Source organism: Ambystoma mexicanum, chromosome 4q (assembly GCF_040938575.1).
Source record: "Ambystoma mexicanum isolate Mex_15411 chromosome 4q, UKY_AmexF1_1, whole genome shotgun sequence".
NCBI classification, from domain to species: domain Eukaryota; kingdom Metazoa; phylum Chordata; class Amphibia; order Caudata; family Ambystomatidae; genus Ambystoma; species Ambystoma mexicanum.
The window spans coordinates 900,907,564-900,930,680 of NC_090928.1; the positions used below are offsets into that span (position 1 = coordinate 900,907,564).

At 46.5% G+C, this 23,117-nt stretch overlaps 1 protein-coding gene across 3 annotated transcripts in view; it reads left to right on the forward strand.

Moving 5' to 3' along the window:
* Positions 1 to 23,117, forward strand: part of THADA (THADA armadillo repeat containing) — a 2,999,906-nt gene that overhangs the window by 1,480,206 nt on the left and 1,496,583 nt on the right. For all 3 annotated transcript variants that reach the window (XM_069608464.1, XM_069608463.1, XM_069608465.1), the window contains exon 23: positions 22,352 to 22,484. In XM_069608464.1, coding sequence (XP_069464565.1) covers positions 22,352 to 22,484 — 133 coding nt within the window. The remainder of the gene's footprint in view (positions 1 to 22,351; positions 22,485 to 23,117) is intronic.

Genomic DNA, 23,117 nt, shown 5'->3' on the forward strand with positions numbered 1-23,117 from the left:
ATGGTTTCAGTGTGCACTCAACTAGAGTAGTAACCCAGGACCACCACGTTTGCACACCAAAGAGGGGTACCGGCTCAAGACGTCTGCCAAGCCGCAACTTGTGCTTCTGTCCATATTCTGATGAGGACACCTGGTTTGGTAGAGCTGTCCAGCAACCCATTTTAGTATGCCAATGGGAGTTCGCTCTTCCCTCCTCCCGCAGTTTAGTACTGCTATGAAATTCTCATTTAAATTGAAGAATCCGTGGGAGGACACAATCCATTTGAAGAATAAATTACTTACCTCCAGCAGTGTTCTTTCTGATGGATGGTCCTCTCATGGATTCCTCATCGCTCTCCCATCCTACCTGCAATTAGAGAGCTCTCTCCCTGTTCCTCTCTTTTAATGTTTTCAAGTCCAACATTTGTAACATGGATTCCCCAACGTGGTTGAACAGCAGGAAAAACAGGAAATGTGAGGTCCTGGGGTGCAGTGCAAGCTATTTGTACAGTCGATGACATCACATCTTCGAAGATTAAGAGCGCAGAGGGACTGCAGTGCCAATGTTGCGTGCTGCCCGATGCACACCAAGGTTCTGAGAACTGCTGCTGCAGAACAATATATTTAAGATTAGGAATCTGTGGATGGAACATTAATCAGAAAAAAAACATTACCGGAGGTACGTAATCAATTATTCGTGCTTGCAGTCTGGGGCGAATGGATGTCCTGCACATGCTACTGATGCCTTGTGAGTAGTATAGTCACTGGAGGCATGAATGATATCTTTCATTGGTTGTAATGACGAATGGAACTTGGTACGCAGTACAGTGCGGTCGCATGTGTTCAAAGGATGTTCTTTATCATATGCCGAGTTATCAACAGTATATTAAAAGTCTGATGGGGAAAATGTTTACCATTTGTACGTTCTTTTGTTTTTACTGTTCTGTTAGGGCCAGTATGCATTGGTGTAGTGGTTGAATGCATGTTGAGACCCTGTGGTATTTCATGGGGTTGTGACATGTGTGAGGGGCCAGAGGCGGACAACTTTGTAAAGAGTTTTCAACTTTAGCCATGTTTATTAAATCAACAGGTTGGATAAACGCCTCACTATCCCTACTCTGATGAGGATTTCACTGCCTAAAATAAACTAAAGGGAACCCTGTAAGCAAGGTATATCTAACCCTCACACTTATACAACAAGCAAAGCAAAAAGGAAACGTGTGGCAATTCAATTCAACACAAATATTTAGCATATGACCTTATTTGCAATATAATCAATGTCTCAGGTCATGATATGGTATGGTATTGTTTATTCATAAAGCGCCTATTCACGGGAACGTGTTTCAAAGCGCTCAAGGAGGGTGGGAACATGGGGAAAAAACTGTTGCTCAGAGCCCTTGAAATTGGAGGGGGAGGTAAAAGTTCACCTGGTCGGTGGAGACTGTGGTAAGTGCAGATGAGCCTCTTTCTTGGGTTAATTTTCAAGTGCAATGAGGGTGGGTGGGGTGTAAGGCCCTGAGGCAAGTGCGAGAGGACTGGCGGGGAGCCTGGGACCTGTGAGACTGTGTGGTACACCAGGCGGCCAGTCAGCAAGCTGTGAGGAAGAGGAGGGAGAGAACAGAGACCTAGGTTAGCAGGGTAGAGCGAGAGAGAAGGAAGAGGAGAAGAGGAAGGCCTTGAGGAGTTTCCGGAAATTAAGAAGATCAGGCTCAAGACGGAGGGCGACGGGGAGGCTGTTCCAGAGGAAAGCCCCTGCTTAGGATAGGGATTTCCCTCCAAATCTCTGCTTGGAGAAACGTCTCACTCGCAGAAGGTTGGCAATAGATGAGCGAAGGGCTCATGAAGGACAGTATTTAGGTAGGCAACATTGCAGGTAGGTAGGTCGAAGGACCCAGAAAACCATGTGGACAATGCAGAGGGTCTTGAACTGTATCCTTGCAGCCACAGGGAGCCCGTGGAGGGATTTCAGTGCCGGAGAGATGCGGTCCCTAAGCTTGAGGCCAAGGATAAGTCTTGCGGTTCTGTTCTGGATGAGTTGCAGAGGGCGCAGGGAGAAAGACGGGAGGTTGAGGAAGAGGCTGTTGCAATAGTCCAGCCTAGAGAGAACCATGGCTCTGGAGAACGTGAGCCGCTGGGGGAAAGTGAGAAAAGGTAGAGTACCTCTGAGGAGGTGTAGCTGATAGTAAGACTTTTTTGAGATGTCCGAAATGTGAGAGGAGAAGGAGAGAGTGGTGTCGAAGATGACCCCAAGGTTTTTAGCCGCGCAAGTAGGTGCAGGCACAGGGCCAAGAGAGGGCGGCCAGAGTGAAAGTGGGAAAGCGGGAGCAGGGGTCTGAGTGCGAACGATCTCAATCTTTCTGCCGCTGAGGCAGAGGTTGTTTGCAGCACACCATGACTGAATAGCGGACAGACAGTCGGGTATGACCAAGGAGGAGAAGGCGGCTGAGGGTAGCCTGTTATCCGCATAACACTGGAAGTTCGAGGTGAAAGTGGCAATCACAAGTGCCAAGGCAGCCATACAGATGTTGAACCAGGGGATATTTTAGATCCCTGGGGAAGCCACACGTTGAGAGAGCAATAGTCAAGAGAAAGGCTCAGATTTCCACCTGGGATGGGCAGTTGGGGAGAAAGGAGGTTAGCCATGCCAGAGCCTGACCTGTAATTCCCAGGGTGTCACGAAGACACGCAATCAGGATATTGTGGTTTACTGTATCAAAGGCAGAGGAGAGGTCAAGGAGAAAGAGGACAGAGGGAGTGTTAGCGCCAGGTCTGGGTGTACTTCCTTTCCCCAGATTCAAATAAGAATTTTCTCCAAAGTTACATATTAATGGGTAATGTGAAGTTGCTTGCTCTGTACTTCACCATTTATTTAGTGTAATAATTATCCTTTGACCTTGTTTACAGTATTTCTCTTCACACAGGTTTCTTTTTGCCAGTGATGTTAGTGTGTCTGTGTTTTCATTTAAAATATAATTGTTTCATGTATATATTTTGGTGCACTTTGACGGTCTTGAAGATGCAGCATAGTAATTTGCCGTGTGAGATTGGTTTGCGCCTTTAGTTTTTTACGATAAGGGGCTGCATAAATATGTTGCATATTCTCTCAGTGCAAGGAGTTATTGATGAGTGGATGATCAATACAAGTGGTGCATGTCCTCTGCCGTTGTTAGTACACTTAAAGGATTGATGAGTGGCTTCCCACAAGTGGTGCATTTCGACAGTTTGCTTTTTTAAGGTGTATGATGATGAGAGAATACATAAATGTGGTGCCTGTTCTCTGCCTGCATCTCCGCTGGGTACTGTTTTTTCGGGAGAGTGGCGGTTTTTAGAGCGTCTATTAATGAAGCTAGTAATGTCATATTGGCCGTTTGTTGTCGTCCCCCTTAAGTGCCAAGGACGAGTATGCTCGTCCTTTTTGCATAATAGCCTGGCAGTTAAGGGGTTCTTTGTGCCATGTCTAATAAGTGTTTGAGACACCCCCAGATTATCATCCCAGTTTACCTGGAGTGCGGTTTAAAAACTTTGTGGTGAAGCTGCCTGCAAACATCAGGAGCATGCTTGAGCACATCTGAATGCCTTTCACACAACCAGTTACTGTACTAGAAACTGACCTCACAGAAAATTGCTCTCCATCACACGTTTTTATTTCCCCTTGTTTCTGATCAACATTTGTTTTATCCACTACCAATGATTATGACTACAGTCCTACTACCACAAGCGAAGATGCTCCCTTTCAACCCACATGTACCTTTCCATTTGTTTGTCTTTGTTTCCATCCTGCTGCAACTTCTCTAATCCTCTCAACATTTTTCCCTTATCTTTCCACCACAAACCACAGTCTGCGCTGTCCGGACTAGCTTCTACACCATTAAACCACAGTGGTGATGAGTGCAATGTAAAAAGGTTTTGTTTTTCAACTTCCATGTCCGCCGAAACCTGTAGCCAAACATTCAAGAAAAAGTAATGTTTACACTACTGGCACAAATGTACTTAATGTTTGAAAAACAGCTTGCTTTACAAAAGTTACACTTTTGGTAACCGTTCTCCCTTGCATACACTTAGTAATGACAAATGCATGTAACTGCTGAATAGCAGTAAGTGTGCTCATGACATATGTGACACCTTGAGTGAGCTTTGGGTTAAACTGTGGAGGGTAGACTCGCTGGTTGGTGCGCTCTGGCTGTTAAAAAGCATGTGAAAGATGTGTTCTCGCCTGCAGCGTCACCAATACATGACGGCTCTACCCCTAACCTCCAAAACGTAAAGGTTAACCAATATTCAGTTGTTGAATCGCGCAGGGCCAGCAAAGTGACTGTAGTTCAGTACCAGTTTGTGTTATCGTCCACTTATGATACAATTCAATATTCTCATTAATTAATCCATAAAAAAGCTCAATTAATCATGAACAAGGTTTATTCGATTATGGTGGCATTGCCTGCTTGCATCCGACACGTGTTTCGATCGTAGGTCGTCTTCAAGGCTGCCATTTTGCACATGAATTTTATACAGATTACATCATCCAAGATAACCATGTTTCAAAAGTTAATAAATAATAATTTGCCATTAAATACTGTATTTGTAAATGTGTGGCCCGCAGGATTGACAGAGCAAACAAACAGGCAGAAAACATGGAGCATAAAGTCAGGCATGTGTTACTTATGTAAGTTTTGATTTAACTAGCAATGTTGCAGGTCTGTTATTCTCCTCTTGCATTTTTGCTGATGCTATATCATTCTTGTCTTACACAAAGAATTGGCGATTAACCGTTTCGTGGCGCACCGTACAAGTATCCCCATTCTAGACCATAAATGCCTTGGAAGTGCCCTTTGGCGACAATTCGAAACTGATATAGGCAATGCTTGAGTCAGTGGCAGACTATTATACATTAACATGATGTCCCCATGTGATAAACCCTACAATATCTCTCTTGATAGTGGATTAGTACCTTCAAATGGTGAATAATAGAGTCTCTGCGTTTTATATTAAGGTACGTTTATTAAGTTGGGCATGCTCACTCACCATAGAAAATGTGCTTTTGTTCCCTGTGTAATACGAGAGTTAAGAGTATGGGCATGAGATTATTATGCACATTATGCTTAAGAATCAATATCATTCTTGCGCGGACTATGGCCCTCATTACAACACCGGCGCTAAACCATGGCGCTATTAGCACCATGGTTGCTGCCGGTATTGTAACAAGTCTGCAATGGTGATATGGGGAAGCACCACCCCATTCCAAGGTTGGCGGGCGGTACTTCCCCATTTCACCATGGCCCTTCCCCATTTTTGCCCCATAGGGCATATTGGGAATGGGGAAAGGCGATAATTACGGTCCCTTTGCGGGTCCCTGCAATAACGGCTGGTTCCAGCCACCGTTATGGGAATTGGGCGCTAAGGGATTACCGGTACCCTTACCGGTACCAGTAATCCCTTAGCGCCAGGGTCGTAATGCATGCCTATGTCCTAAACACTCACCCTTTGTTTGGAAAGCATTTCCTCAACAGGTGTGTTATCGGCTAATGTCTGTTATCTTCTCCAATAGATTTGTGTATATACAGGATCTCTTATATAGACCTGCAAAATAATTTATCGTTGATGAGCTCATATGTTGCATAATTCTTTCTGAAGGTGTCAATTGCCTACCCTACTCATGAAAACCATCAATGTGATTAATCCCTTTTTTGAAACCTGTGTAGTGTGGGTCATAGCTAGCACAAAATAAGTGTTAGCTGAATTAGGGGTGACCTGAGGGTAACTATGTGTCATGGCCACAGGCCCCAGAACACAAAAAACAATCTAGTGATGGAGCAATGGGTCACTTGACTCACTTATGTCCGTTTGGGACCTATAAACACAGGGGCCCTGGCTGGTCTCAGTCCTGGCGCCTCTGGCGCCAGGCTCATAAATAGAGATGTGAGCAGGAACACTTTATTTCAGTGCAGGAGTGCTTTTATTTTACAAGAACTTTCCAGTAGCTGAAAGCCTTTATTCCAGAGAACAACCTCATGTGCTGACTCATCGGGTGTGGCAGGCAGGCTGAACCTGATGGGCGTGGCTTCAGAAGCTCAGCTATATAGGCTGCTCCATTCTTAAGGCCGGTGCTTCGCGTCGCTGTGCACTCGCGTGCAACGTGACGCTCACCGCCGCTTGGACCAGTTAACTTACCTTTGAAACCAGGCGTTCTCCTGCATACTCACCTCCAGGAAACAGGTGCTTTATCGCTTCATCTGTAGACTCATCTCCTGACATCCAGTGATATTGATCCCGACGCCGCAGCACCGCACTCCGCATCCATGAACTCGGAGCCTGTAAAGAAGAAGAAAGACAAGGTTAGAACATCCGTCCTATGGCCGCGCCGCATTTGAACCCCGCGTGCCCCCTAGTTAACAATTTACCAGCTACTGTACCGCTTCAGCTTCGTTCCTCATTCCCTCCGGCTGACACCGGGAGCTCCACACTTCTGCCGGCCCGGCAACCGCACCTGCAAGGGAAGAGTGCACATCAAAAGTGGAACAGACAGCAATACAAGACAACAAACTTTACAATTTAACAAAAACATACGAGGAAAGACAAAGGCAAACAGGAACACTTACGTTAAGTATAGTGGCTTAGTCGCAGCAGGACTGGACTACCACGTGCAAGGGACCAGTGAAGGAACTCGGTCCAGATCATACAAGCGCTCCTGCCAGAAGCAGCAGGACGGCGTGCTCGCCAAAACTCATCAACAGGTGAGCTTTCCAAGGACAGCGCATCCCACGGGTACCACGGTTTGGGAGAAGGGGTCTGGAAGGGGATCAGGCGCACAAGCTGGCATACTCATGCCCCCTATTCTCCACGCAGGAGCAGTCCCGAGCAGCATCACCTATTACCACCAGTCACCACATAAGCGCAGAGGGCGAAGATGGACCCTAGCGACCGCACCCCCGGGAGGGCTGCAACCGTGCCCCAACGCCTCCGCAGAGACCGGGTGAGTGTAACAGTATGGAGGATATAGAAAACATACACCACTTGATAGGCATAGAATCAGAAAGTAACATCAGGGAGGAGGATCTATACACACAGTTAGGGGTGAGTGCGAGCAATTTACGACTCCAAGCACTCAAGCCTAAATCTAAATTCAACCCACAGTTGACAAATGAGAATTTCATTGAAATGTTTCACAAGGCGGTCACGAATGAAGTCCATCAGTACTACAAAGACAAGACAAGAAACAAAATGTGGTATAACCCAAGTAGGAACGAACAACCAGCCCTGGACAATTTGACAAAGACAAAGGTATAGTTATCAAGGAAGCAGACACGGGTTGGAATGTTGTGCTAATGGACACATAGGACTACATGAAGATCGCCAAGAAACACCTAGAGACTCCAGGATGCTATAAATAATTACTAAACAATCCTACCAAGACAGTAGTTCAAGTGATGGTACACAGATGACATGCACTAGGGCTCCTTACAGATGAGGAAAAGCTTTTTTAATGTGACCGAACCAGTGATGCCAACAATATACTTCCTGCTAAAGATAAACAAACCATTAGAAATGTTGCCAGAGGTTTGCCCGATTATGAGTGGGATAGGCTGGGCAACTGAAGGTTTGTCACAATACATTGATAATGCCATCAAAGGACATTTTGAGAGATTACCATCCTACATTAGGGACAGCACTCAAGTACTCCAGTTCATGTCATAAATACAATGGCAGGAAGGTTACCTGCTAGGCACGATGGATGTGACCGCACTGTACAAAGCAATTGAAAATAAACTTGGCATCCGAGCTATAGATTATACCTATCAAGATTTCTCAGCATGAGATGTTAAAAGCTTTTTTGAATTTCACACTTTTGAATAATGTTTTTCTGTTTCATGACTCATATTATGTACAAACTAAGGGAGTAGCAATGGGGGCCAGTTATGCACCTCATTGGCCAACTTGTTCATGGCACAGTATGAGCACACACATGCTCTGGATAACAATGATTTTACTGATAGCATTACTATTTGGAAGCGCTACATCAATGACATTATCATTATTTGGCATGGTACCAAATAGGGCTTTGATAGTTATGTGCACTACCTGAATGACCACACCTTTGGTATCTCACTGACAGGCCATTGCATTGACAGTAACATCGACTTTCTTAATCTACACATATAAATAGATCAGAACAAAATAGAGACCACAACATACCGGAAGCCCGCAGAGGTCAACTCTACATTACATGCAGAGTTGCCATAGAACATCTACTGTGAACAACATACCGGTCGGGGAGTTCTACCAGGTGCATCACAATTGCAGCAAAAAAGAACAATTTGAAAAAGAGTGTCTACTACTTACAGAAAGATTTGAGGAGAGAGGATACCCATCAGAAACCCTAAAAACATCACAGGATAGGACCAAATCATCAGACCGGTCCGCCATGCTAAAACCCAATCCTGATAAACTTAAGAGCAGGAACACGACAATTGACAAATATTCACTAAATAAACTAAGGATGCACACGATCTCTATAAACGTGTGCACAAACGCTGGTATATGTTGAGCATGAATTCTGATTTGAAACAATACATAGCACAAAAGCTGAGATTTGTGTTCACACGAGCACCGACTATCAGAAATTATTTGTGCCCATCCTTTCTTGATACAAGTGATCATGTCACAAGGAATGACAGTGATTGGTTGCGTACCCTCAGAGGCTTTTATAAATGCAGCACCTGCAGCATGTGCAGGTATGCATATGCAGATAGTGACAAATGTTTGCAGCAAGATGGCTTGGCCATCAAAATTTAAGGCTTCATTCATTGTAAGACAACCTTCGTAGTATATGCAATAATCTGTGCGTGCAAGAAATTATATATAGGAAGCACCAGAAGACAAATGAGAGTCAGAATCAGAGAACATCTGCCTAGTCTTAGTAGTCAAGACCCTAAGGTACCACTGGCAGTACACTGGCAGACATGCCATCAGTTGCAAGACAAAAAAGATCTTCGGTTTATAGGTGCTAATGAAGGCTAAACATGGTAAAAGATGATAAGATCGAAAACTTAAACTTAGACGTATGGAATCCAAATGTATATGCAAGTTACGTTGTACCTCGTTGAGCCTTAACATGGAACATGAGATGCATGTGTCCTTGTGAAATACCACTGTAGTGACTGCCACAATCCATATTGAATTACCATAGCACAGTTTAAAATATGTTTTAGTTATGTATGGAATGGAATATCTATTGTATCATGTATACCGTTTGTCACTTCCAATATGATGCTAAACTCAAAGGAGATGGAATCACTACATCGAATACTGGCTGTTTTCCGACTACTGTATGTTTTAATATTATATAAACACAATATGTAAGCTGACATCAATGTGATAAGATTAGTGCAAAAAACACTGTCTGGCGATATCACCAATATGTTATCAAGCAATCCTGTTTTTAAGGAAGAACCTCGTGAGGCATCTACAATATCCCCATTCGGGCCAACTAAAACTAATCAGTACACATACCCAATTTGGTTAATTGGTAATGATTTGTTCCAATTACGATTAATCCGTGAACAGACCTAATGGTGGTATGAACATTTTGCTAAGGGGAAACAGTGCCTCTCACATTAGCTACCAAGAATATAATAAATGTGCAAAGAATATAGCAGGATTGTATACAACCATTAATATAGAAGCTATAAACAGTACAGGTTCATTAGCCTTGGCTGACCTATGACGAACCTTTCCGCATTGAAGCACGGCAGTCCATGTTTCTAATATATGGATATCAATATAAACTAATGTGGGAGGATAACTTTTCAGCAGTTACCCCCGGAACACCCCTAATTCTGCTAACACAAATGTTGTGCTAGCTTTGGCCCACACTACACAGATTTCAAAAAAGGGATTAATCACATTGATGGTTTTCATGAGTAGGTTAGGCAATTGACACTACTCAGAAAGAGTTATGGAACTCATGGGCTCAACCAAGATACATTCTTTTGCAGGTCTATATAAGAGATCCTGTATATACACAATTCAATTGGCAGAGATAAGATAACAGACATTAGCCGATAACATGCATGTTGAGGAACTGCTTTCCAAACAGAGGATGAGTTTGTAGGACACAGTCCGTACAAGAATGATATTGATTCTTGAGCATAATGTACATAATAATCTCATACCCATACTCTTTTAAGATTTTTATTAATTTTATTCAAACCAAACAACAATACAACCAAACACGCAGTGTATATTACAACAGTTCAATTGTTCAATATTCAATCTTGGTCACTGCTCCCCCCATCCCACCCCCCTCCATGAGCCTGTTTATTCTTCACACTCTGTATCTGCCGCACGTGGCGGGGTCTCACTTTCCGTAGATTCTGTCAGATCTTGTGTCGCTCCATACACTTCCGCTATTAATGATTTCCATGCCATCAGGGCACCTGTCTCCCCCCCCCCCCCCCTTGCAGTGCTTGCCTCTTTCCAAGGTAAATCTTTCAGTTTACCAACATGCTTAAGTTTTGACGATCCGGGGAACCCTCCCAGGAAGCAGGGCCAGGCTGTATCTATGATGATCGTGACCCCCTTTTGTACCATGTCAGCCTTTTCTTCGTCACATTTAGGGCATGCTTGTCGTCCAGCATTTTCAAACCTGGATATCCTCATAGGTGTCATGTATGCTCTGTGCGTTATATATAATTGTATTTGTTTTAGTCTCGCATTCCTTGACACTTCTTGTGGTATCCCAGGGCACGTTCCCACATCCCATCCTCTATCGGGGCTCCTACTTCCGCTTCCCAATCTAGTCTCAATTGTGTCAAATCCTTCCCGACCTTCGACGTCACCATCTCATACAGTCTATAAATCTATGATAGCATCTGGTTCTTCTTCCAATACTGTTTCAGGCCATGTTTTCCGAATTCTCTGCACCATTCTGTGATATGTGATATACTGGCCCGTATGTAATCCCTTTTCCTCCCCAAGCACTTCAAAATCCAAGATGGTCCCCTCTTGCCATATGTCTCCTAATGTTACCAGCCCCACTGATTCCCAGTGGGTCCCGATTATCGCCCTTAGCTGCATATCTTCCCTGCCAATGAGACCAGCGGTACCTGCGGGGAGCATGGGAATGGGTTCTCCATCATCCGTCATGCCCAACGCCACATCTTCCACCCAAGCATCATCATCCTAGGGCGCTCTCTCATTTCTGACCTAGGCAGCCAGATTATCTCTCTTAAGTGGAATGGGGCACAATCATGTCCAAACAGCCTAAATTCAGGGGTTGCTTCATCTGAGAGCCATTTGGCCACATATTGCAGCAGACTCGCTACATAATAAACCTCAAAATTAGGCAGTTTTATCCCCCCTTTTTCATAAATGTTCTGCAGCTTCTATAGCGCCACTCTGTTTCGGGTACCATGCCACAGGAAATCACTACACATACTGTTCAGTTTAGCAAAGAACTTCTTGGGTATCATGTATGGAATATTACTAAAATAATGCAGGAGCCTTGGCAGGGCCACCATTTTCAGCATTGCACCTCGTCCCATCATTGCTAGGGGCAACTTCGCCCAGAATTGCATACACTTCTCAATTTTCACAATTGCTACCTCAGTTTTGTGCCTATGCTCCTCTTCCACTGTGTGGAACACGTCTATCCCCAGGTACCGGAAAGAACTAACCACCCATGGTATTTGTAACACCGGTAACCGTCTCTCAGGGGTTCCCTTATAGCTGCCCAGCGGAAACATACTAGATTTTTCAGGATCCACCGCTATCCCCGACAGCCCTGCATACCTACCCATCACCTCCAGGAGGTACTGGAGATTTTCCTCTGGGTCCCTTAAGTATAGCAACAGATCATCTGCATATAAGGAGATCAGGTGTCGTTCCACCCCCACCTCAATACCTATCGTATCATATTGTTGTCTGAGGTATATTGCTAGGGGCTCCAGGGCTAATATTTAAAGCATCGGGGACCAAGGGCACCCCTGCCTAGTGCCTCTACTAAGTTGCCACCTCTCAGAAATCACTGATCCCGCTCTAACTCTAGCCAGCGACTTACTATATAGCATCTTCGCCCACCTCATGTAACCGGACCCCTTACCATACCCCTCCAGGGCCGCCAGCAGCCATGGCCATTTGACCGAGTCGAAAGCTTTGACCGCGTCTAAGGACACAATCGCCATTTCGCCTTCAGTCTTACTACCCCATTCGACAACCCGTTGGAGTCGCCTGTGATTATGATTTATATTCCTATTCGGGACATAGCCCGTCTGGTCGGGGTGTATTAATTTGCTAATTACTCTTCGCAATCTGTTTGCCAGGACAGCCGTCAATATCTTGCTGTCCTGGTTCAACATCGACAAAGGTCTGTAAGAGCCACAGCTGTGCCCAGGTTTATTAGGCTTTATATTAGGCATTATGATTGCCTTTCTGAGTGATTCCGGCAACCGTCCCACCTCAAACGCTTCAATAAGCATTTCTAACATTGGGGGGGAGCACTTCCTCCCTATATATTTTATAAAATTCACTCCGGAACCCATCCGCCCCTGGGGTCTTACTGGTAGGCAGCTGCCTCAGCACTTCTTCTAACTCCTCCAGAGTGATTGGTGCATCTAGCTCCTCTCTTTCCTCCTCGCTTATCATAGGCAGTCTTATGTCTTTTAGCGTTTCCATTACTTCCTCATGGCTGCCTCCCTCCTCGTCTCCATATATAGCACTTTATAATAATCCGCAAACTCCTTATTAACTCCTTCTTGGGTGTCAGGCTACACTGCCATCATCTCTCATTAGCGTTCTAATCGTGGGTCCGGGAGTTTCGCTCTTGTATAGCAATGCTAAAAGCCTTCCTGTTTTATCCCCTCCCGCATGCTGTCTCTCTATATACATTTTGTAGTTGAGGTTGCAGAGCCTTTCCCAGTGTTCCGCACATGTCTGCTGCAGCTTAAGTACCAGCTCCATGTCTTAGCTTCCACTCTTTAATGCTCTTTCTAGTTCCTCTTCTGTTCTTTTTAAGGCAACCAGAACCCCGCCCTGCAGGCCTTTTGATTTTGCTATGGCAACCCCACGCATCACTACCTTGAAGGCTTCCCATAATGTACTTGACGAGTCGACGCTACCCGTATTCTCCTCAAAGTAGTTAGTGATCTCCTCCCTTATGTCCTCTCTAAAAACTGGGTCCTTGAGCGCCTCTGCTCGGAGGCGCCATGTCGGAATCCGTGCTCTCGGGGGGGCAGTATTGCCACTCGAGAACCAGTGGCGAGTGATCTGAGAGGACTCTTGCCTTATATTCTACCTGAGTGATCTCTGCTATCACATCCGATGTGGCAAAGACATAGTCCAGCCTTGTATGTAGCTGCTGCGGGGTGGAGTAGTGTGAATATTGCCTTTTTTGGGGGTATTTCGTTCTCCACACATCCGCCAGATGAAAGTCGTCTAGCAGTGTCTGCAATGCTTTTGTTGCTGGGGCAGGTCTGTCAATCTTACAATCTGATCTATCTACCTTGGGGTTCAGTACACAATTAAAATCCCCGCCCCAGATCACCGCACTACCCCCACACATACTGAGGTTGGTACACAGAGTCCTGAAATATGCTGCCGTGTTCTGATTGGGGGCATATGTATTTACAATTCTTATCTCCTTATTCTCCACCAGCCCCCTCAACATGACCATCCTCCCATCCGTCTCCGCCACCTCCTGTAATGGTTGAAACGGGACGTGCGGCGCCACCCAGATAAGTACTCCTCTAGCATAGGCGCAGTATCTCGAGCCCACCACCACCCCTTTCCATTTCTTTACAACCAACTCCATCTTTTTCCGTGTCAGATGCGTTTCCTGCAGTAGTGCAATATCTATCTTTTGCCTTCACAGATACAACATGACCTTATTCCTTTTCAAATAACTATTAAGTCCCCTGACATTCCACGTGATTATTTGAAGATCCCTCATGGCTCATTACAGTCTCTCTTCTTTACCTCTAACAGATCCCTCCCTCCCGCGCAATACAGACTCAACCATCCAATTCTTCTATATAGGCTCATGTTCAATCTAAACTCCCCACAACTATATACACACCAAACTCTCCCCCCTCCCTCCCACCCACCTCCCAACCCTTCCCCACCAACACTCCCCCCAACTGTTGCCCAGCTCCATCCCTGGATCTCAGGCACCCCCACATCTAGCCCTGTCCAGCACAAGCCTATGCTCAGGGCTCAGTAGGGTGAAGTCACCCTAGTGGCCACTCAACTACTCGTTCTCAGGGGTGGGTTGCTTCCGTCCCTTTACTCCTATTTCCCATTTTATTATGCGTCATGTTAATGCTATGCAACTCCTACATGCATTTTATCCACTGTATTCCAGTCCATCCAGGGGCACAAGGCCCGAAGGCTTCATACCCATACTCTTTACTCTCATATTACACAGAGAACCAAAGCGCATTTCTATGGTGAGTGAGCAGGCCCAACTTAATATACTTACCTAAATATAAAACGCAGAGACTCTGTTGATCACCATTTGAAGGCACTAATCCAATACCGAGAGTAGGGTTTATCGTATTGGGACATCACGTTAATGTATAATTGCCTGCCACTGACTCAAGCATTGCCTATATCATTTTCAAAGTCACCAAAGGGCACTCCAAGGCATTTACGGTCTTAGATAATAATCACCTAGAATGGGGATACTTGTAAGGTGTGCCACAAAACGGTTATTAGCCAATTCTTTGTGTAAAACAAGAATTATATAGCATCAGTAAAAATGCAACAGGAGAATAACAGACCTGCAACATTGCTAATTAATCAAATATTGCATAAGTAACACATGCCTGACTTTATGTTCTGTGTTTTCTGCCTGTTTTATTGCTCTGTCAATCTTGCTGGTCACACATTCAAAAATATGGTATGTAATGGCAAATTATTATTTATTAACTTTTGAAACATGGTTATCTTGGATGATTTAATCTGTATAACATTCATGTTCAAAATGGCAGCCTTGAAGACGGCCTATGGTTGAAACAGTAATTGCCTGCAAGTAGGCATTAAAACCATAATCTGAATAAACCTTGTTCATGATAAATTTAGCTTATTTATGGATGAATTCATGAGACAAACTAATGATAACACATAAACTAGTACTGAACTATAGTTACTTTGCTGGCCCTGCGCGATTTGCCAACTCAATACTGATTAACCTTCAGTGAGCTTTAGCCAACATCAGATGGCAGTACTTGTTAGCCTATATGCTTGTATGTCCCGTCCCCTTTCCTCCATCCTTGTGGGCGTCCCCGAACATGGGGATGGTACCGGAACCTTTGGCAGTGAATAATTGAGCTTCCCCATTAAATTTAGCCCAGCGTGTGGCTCTGGCCATGGGAACACTCCTCAAGGCCCTGCCCTACGGCGCCTCACCTAAGTCAATTTTTCCGCACATATGTGTTGGACCTGGCAGCTAGGCGTGGTCACTTTTTTATATGTTGTTATGCAGAATCCTATGCAGTTCCCTTAGGGAGCACTACAGAAGATTAGGACTACAGGTATATGCAATAAATCCCCTTTGGTATCAGTCTGTACCACACAGATTTAGTTGGTAGCTGTGGCTGAGCAGTCAGACTTATCTCAAGAGGGAGATGAGCAGTTTTCAGGGTTTACACAATAGGACTACAATACTATGGAACAAGGAAACACTGACCAAATCTTTGTATCAAAAAGAATATATATATTTATTTTACACACTCAGATGTTCACACACAAATCACTATTAATAAAGCAAGTTAAAACAGTCAAGAAAAGTATACACAACTCCCTATTTAAATTGTAGACAAGATTGAGAAAGAGAGAAAACTGAGCAAAACAGCACAGTGTTAAACCAAGCAGAATTGGCACTCTAACAATTTCTCAAAAGGGAGGGAAAGGACAAGTTATATAGGTTTAGACTCTTTAACACTCTAGCAACACTTCCCAAGTAGATTGTGAACAAGTTAGGCAAGGCAGCCCTTTAGCATATGCAATACTGAGGTGAAAATCGAGCAAAATGGCACTTCACAATATTAAAAAGGGGAAGGAAAAAGGTGGTTATACGAGTTAGGTGCACCAACACATTTCTAGGTGAAAAGCAATCTAGAGAAGGCAGTTGTAACAGATTTAGCCAGAGGCAAGAGGCCTGTGCCAGAGTCAATGGTCCAAGGCAATGTGCCCAGGATCAAACTGTTCTAATAGCTGCAGTCAAGTCTTTGGTTGCAGAAGGTGAAAGATAATGTTAGACAACAGGTGCGGCCAACCCAGTAGGTAAGTAAAGGATTTAAAACACCTTTAGCGATACCCAACGAAACGGGAGGCCTGGCGGAACAATGTAACTTCAAAGTGGAAGAGGCTCCTGCGGTGGCAGTAGTTCCTGCAGTTCGGGAGATCCAGCAGAGGAAGAGAGGCTCCCGTCGTGGAGGAAGGTTCGAGGTGGACGAGTGCCTGGCAATCCGGTCTCCGAGTGCAGGGCACTGGCGATTCGACCAAGTTAGGTCCTGGAAGGCGATTGGTGAACTGGTTGGCCCCACCAGCTCAAGGGAAGAAGACTCTTGCAGAGGAAGATCTTCTCAAGTCGTTGGAGAAAAGTGGTGAGGATCTGCAGCAGGGCTTCACCGGTGGTTCAGTCGTTGCAGATGTCTTCAGCTTCTCTCCTCTTTGGGTTTCTAGTTCCAGTGGTGACGTCTTGTCCTCCAGTCCTCAGGACCCTGCTTTTATGCAGCAAGACCCCCATTCATACATCCTAGCTGTCACTCACACAGTGGGGTGGCTCTCCTGGCGGGAGAACCCCCCAGCCTATCAAGGCTTAGTGCGACTTGGGTTGCGTAGGCAACCCTGTCCATGGTGCCTATTGCCCCTCCCACACATCCTGTCTACCCCAGACTCAGTGGCGCAGAGAGGAGGGCTTCTGTGCAGAAGCCTGCCAGAAGGACAAACCAAGGATCTCCGACCTGCGTTAGGATTTCAGAGAAAGACATGAGAAAGAACTATTGTTAAAGTTCTGGCAAAAAAAACCCACCAGATTAAAGTTAATATTAAAATAAACCGGCGGTATGTTAGAGGCTGTCAGTAAAAGTGGTAGCCTCGAACAATGGGAAAATCCCATAGGGAAATATTTGCAGTCAAATATTTATGGTAGTAACCACTGCCACCAGCCAGAAACTTTTGAGAGAGGGACTGTGCGGTACCCCCTCGAAAATGAACACTAGGGAAAACTATTAACCCTTTCCAGTACATCCATATTAAGATGGGTTGTACTGTTTTTGTTCATAATTATTGACTAGTAAAGTCAATGGGGACTTTACATGCCCTGGGAGACAGTAGTCAGTCCCAGGGTACGGAGTCTATGTTTGGGGGTCGCTACAACATCCCTGTGGTACGGCACGGAGGGTGCTGTGTACCACACATGAAAAAAAGATGATTCCTATGAGGGTGAGAAAAACCCCATAGACCATAAGACGCTGGGACGCGCGCGGCTTGCAGTCATCGGGCATTGCTGGTTGTCGCCTTGGAGAGAGGTCTTCCACACTTCTCCGGCGCATCTTAAGGTCTTTGTCTCCAGGGCCTCTCATCAAGACAAGGTAGGCCCTTTGTTTAGTATGGCTCTGCAGTGGAGCGACTCCTTCCTAAGGGTGCCCACGGGAAGGGGTTCCTTGGATTCAGGTTCTGGGGTTCCTTGGATTTAGGTTCTAGCAGACCCGAGGCCTCTAAGGCTACCGGCTCCCAGGCCAAGGGACTCAGGAGGGGGGGCTACTGGGCTGTCCTCTGAAGGGCAATCAAGTTTGTTTTCTTCTTCGACCCCAAGGGGGGAACGAATTGTTGGGTTCTACCGCCAAGAGTCAGTTCTCGGCACAGTCCAGCACGACTACCGGCACAGGTGCCGAGGGTGCACAGCCTACCGGAGCTTGCTGTGAGGTTGAGAGTCAGGGCGTTTTGACTACCTGCCAGCCGGCCGAGGGCTCGGCGCCTACCAGAGTGATCTCTGAGGTCGACGCTTCTGTTTCGGTTTCAGGACCCAACGCCTGTCCTCCCATGTCTGAGCCTGCACATGGCTCGGGGCCTTAGTGTCTTCTAGCCCAGGGTGTGGCGCAAGGCCCCAAAATGGCACATAAAGCATGTGGCGGAGAGCCAATCCTCCCGGCCTCCCTTCCTCAGCTGTATTCTTCAGTGGTGGCTGCGGCCTCCCTCTATTCTAAACCATCATTTTCGTTGTCTTCCTCCTCGGGAGCTTCCTTCAGTTGTCAGTCCAAGGAAGACAAGGTCCTGGAGTCTTTGGGCAAATGCTGTCATGCCATATCAGGCCTGCATCTGCGGCAAGCCAATGCTGATACCCTTTTAGCCGCGGTGAACCAGATACTGTGTTGGGAGCTCGAGGAGTTTCTGCCTGACCTCCCGCTGGAGAGGCAATCCTCCTTCAAGGCCGGTCTGATGGATGCCCGGGCCGTTGCGCAGGACCTTGTGGAGTCTTTGGTCTCCCACATCGACACAGCCAGCCGAGGGCTGTGCTTTTGTGTCAATATGAGGACAGCGTGGATGCATGCCACTAAAGTTTCATCTGATGTGCAAAAGAGGATCCTAGATCTGCCCTTTGACGAGTTGACAAAGAAGAACACCTCCACTCAAACACCAAGTCCTTGACCATCCTGGCAAAGCCAGGACATAAATCCTTCCCTCAATCTCAGGACAGGACAGAATCCAAACCCTGCTCGTTCACTGGCTTCAAGGGGTTTCGGCACCGTGGTACGCGGAGGCCTGACAGGTTGCGCAGCGACAATAGGACGAAGCAGCAGAGGACCTTTCACACGTTTTTCCTCTTCCCCCCGCAAAGCAGTGATGTAATGGTCAAGGAACACAGCTCCCCAGTAGGGGGCCGGCTGGCTCTTTTCCAGGATAGCTGGAAGCATTTTTTTGAAGATTCCCTGGATCCTTCGTATAGTCTCCACAGGTTTCAGTCTTCCTCTTCCTCTTTGCTTACCAACCTATCCTCCTCTGTCAGATAGGTCCCCCGGGCCTTCTACTGGAGATCCTTTCTCTTTTGGAGATGCAGGCGGTAGAACTGGTTCCTCAATCAGACAGGGGCTGCGGTTTCTTCTTCAGGATTTTTGTGGTACCCAAGAACAGCCAGGCTTGCCTGAGGGTAGTCCTGGACCTGTCATTTCTCAATCTGTCTTACCACTCAAACACTTCAAGATGATGACTCCCGCGCACATAGCAGAGTCTCTGTGCTCAGAGGACTGGATGTGTTCCCTAGACCTCAAGGATGCGTACCTTCATGTTACCATCCACATCGTTCATTTCTGCGGTTCACAGTTATGTCTTACCACTTCCAGTGATAAAGTGGGTGTTCCTCACTTCGGAGAGACTCCTCTCCCTCTGCAAGGCAGTGGGGCATTTTCTGGCCAACTCGACCACCTCAACATGGTGGTTCCAGCACCTTCTGGGGCTGATGGCGTCTTGCATGCTCACGGTACAGCACTCCCACCTCAAGATGAGGAGACTCCATCTCCACCTGGCCGCCAATTGGGACGAGGAGTCGGGGTGGGTGTCATTCTGACAGGATTCTGATTCTCCCCGTTCCTCCTTCCAGATCTTTGCTGGTGGCTTTTGGACTGCAACGTGGCAGTGGGAGCCCCTTGTCCCGACCAGAGCCCACTCTGGTGGTGATGACAGATTCCTGCCTGTTAGGCGGGAGGGCTCCTCCATTCATGGCACATGGGACATGGCGGAGTCCCTTCTGCATATCAATCTGCTCAAACTCAGAGCGGTGGGACTGGCACTCAATGCCTTTCTGCCTCTCATCAGGGACACACTGGTTCTGGACAGGACCGACAACTCCACCACAATGTTTTACCTGAACAAGCAGGGTGGCACCTGCCCCACCCCCCCCTCCTGTGCATGGAGGCAGTGGCAATCTAGGAATGGGCCCTTACGGAGAGAATTTGGATTTTGGCGGTCCACCGCCCGGGGGACAGCAAGGTGGAAGACCAGCTCAGCCGCTTAGGGTTCAACACCTATGAGTGGGAGTTGCACACCAATTCCTTGTTTCCCCTGTTCCAGGGATGTGGGTATCTGGATTTGGACTTGTTCGCATCTCTGCTGAATTCCAAGTGGCCCCGGTTTGCAAAATGGGCGGGCCGGGGTCAGAGGTCTTTGGGGGCACGGCCACAGGTGCTGTGCGTTTCCTCCTCCACCATTGCTTCAGCAGACCCTCTCCAAGTTCCGGGCTTCGGTGGGCTGCAGCCTCATCCTGATCACCCCACACTGGCCATCGAGAGCATGGCTTTTAGACCTACTTCACTTGTGCTCATAGGGGCTTGTCTATCTTCCGATCCCCAGCAGGGGCTTCCTGACGCAGCAGCGCGGGCCAGTGGAGTACCCGGACCAGGCCAGGATGGCCCTAGCGACCTGGTTCCTGATCAATTCAGACTCCACCATGCCCAGTTCTCTGAGGACAACTGGGTCATCATTCAGGTGGCCCGAAGGCCTTCTACGCGGACTCGGTATAAGAGTAAGTGGACAAGATTTTGCCACTGGGCTCGCGAAAAAGGGGCTTGATGCCCTTACCCGCTCCCTGGAGGACGTGCTGGCCTTTTCCGCTCATCTGGCTCATTCTGGTGTTCAGGTGGATACCAGCCACACCTATCTGGCGGCCATCTGGGCCTACAAGAATTCCGCAGAGCACGTTTTTTCATCGGCCAACCTGGTGGCTAAGGCCCGCCTGAAGGAGTTGTCCAGGCTTTTATCGCTGGTACAGAGGCCTGATCCTGTCTGGGTCCTTAATGTGGTTCTAGCGGCCTTGCAGCGGCAAGCCCTTTGAGCCGATGGCCTCGGTGGACCTCAGGCTGGTGACACTGAAGACAGTGTTGCTGGTGGCGCTAACTTCGGCATGCAGGGTCAGTGAGCTGCAGGCTTTGTCATCATGCCAGCCCTTCACCAAGTTTCATAACAAGGTCATCTTGTGTACTCATCCATAACTCTTGCCCAAGGTGGTCACTCCATCCCAGCTGAATCAGGAGATCTACCTGCCAGTGTTCTTTCTGAACCTGCAGCCAGATGCAGAAAGGGCCTTGCATTCCTTGGACCTCGAGAGTCCTCAAGTTCTACCTTTCTCAGACTAAATCCTTCAGGAAGTCTGAGGCATTGTTCGGCACGTTTGGGGGCACGTCGCCCAGCTCCCAGGCGTCCAAAGCTACTGTCGGCCGGTGGATGGTCCAGGCAACTTCAGAGGCATATACAGCCATGGGCAAACTGGTTCCTAAAGGGATTCATGTCGCAGCAAAGGCCACGGCCGTCGCGTTTCAGAGGCATGCTTCCTGGGATGTCATCAGGGCGGCTACTTGAGCCACTGCGTCTGCGTACTGCAAGCACTCTTCCCTGGATCCCAGCTCCTGGTGGGATGCAGACTTCGGCCAGGTGGTCCTGGAGAACCTTTTTGCTTCATCCTAGATATGAGGCAGGTTGTCACAGCTCCACCCTATTTTCTTGTTCAGTGGACTCGCCTACAAGGATTGACAAAAGGAGATGGGACATATGATTAAAGTTATTCACTGTAGTGACTAGAGTACTCATAGTCCTTAGTCCCCTTTCCTCCATATGTCCCACCCTCCTTTCCCCGTTTGTATGCCAGGGGCTAAAGTATTCCTTATAGCCAGGTATTAAAGCGTGTCCAATGTGTTAAAAAGGGGACTGAAGTGAGGCGCCGGAGAGGGCGCGCCTTGAGGGGCGTTCCGACGCTCAGGGCCGTGCCTCCGTGCGCAGGCTAAATTTAATGGGGAAGCTCCATTCTTTGGTACTGTCCCCATGTTGGGGGGGCACCCACAAGGATGGAGGAAAGGGGACTAAGTACTATGAGTACTCTAGTCACTACAGTGAGTAACTTAATTTTGTAATGGTATTAAGAACATTGAGCTCACTAAATGCAATGGTGTTGGCTAGAAAAACTGAGACTAGCTGAAGATGTTGTGCGTGACTTTGGGCCATTTGGAATTTGTGGCTATCCGACACAAGTAATGTCTCAACCTTTTAACTAGCACTTATGGGGAATGGTTCCCCTTGTTTCACGCATTATTCACGCCTTGGATTTGAATTTGGCAGGAAGGCATGTGAACAGGCCATTAAAGATATGGTTTAAAGATTTGGTTTCAGCAGTGTCAAACCACACTGTTTTAAATCAACTTGATTTTGAAGAGTGAAACATGAGTTGTTGGTCAATGCTGAGTTTGATTGATGTAGTTTGTAAACACTATTGTACGAAAATTCCCACGTAACTATTTAGTGGCACATCACTGAAATCAGGCTTGTTGGAACATAGCTTAATGTGTTCTGTCTTACTTTTTAAACTTTGCCTTAATGCACTTCTGTTTCTTAGATCTAATGTTGAAAACCTTCACCGTTTACCACAACAGTGGTTACTCGATGTTTTAGAGGAAATTAAATCCAGCGACCCATCTTCTAAATTGTGTGCAACCAGACGCAGTGCTGGGATTCCCTTCTACATACAGGTAGCTCAGAGATTCAATATTAATTTACATAAAATATTTTTTGATTAGTATAACTCACTGCAACTTTGATCACTTTTGTTTTTGGATTTGTGTACACATATATTTATTGCAATGATTGTTACCTTTTAATCATATCATGTGCCTTGAACATACTATTATGCTGTTAAACAAAAACACAAACACATAAAAGTTGCCACTTTTGCCCTGCCACATTGTTAAGCAATATGAAATGATCCACCATTTGGTCCGCATAGGTTCACATATTGAATATCCTCCCAAATCCCGGGAGGTTCATGACTTGCCCTGCTGAATGGTCATGAAGTGGGAGCCTTTTTGGTATGATTAATTGTGCAAGCTTTCAGTGACCATATTGGTGTCATATTTTCATCTGTGATGGGGCACCCTTTTACATTCTGCCATTTTCTGGAAATCTATGCATTCTTTTTAAAGATATACGTAAGACAAAACGTACTTCCTAAAGCACCGGAAAATGGAGAAGCCTGTAGACACTTTTGTTGTGCCCCACCTTCAGCTCTGTCTAATGTCACAGATGTTTTCATGGACACACCAACTCTCAAAGATGGTTTAAGGGTTTTTATTATGAATTTGAAGGGGGTCCAACTGAGGGCCATA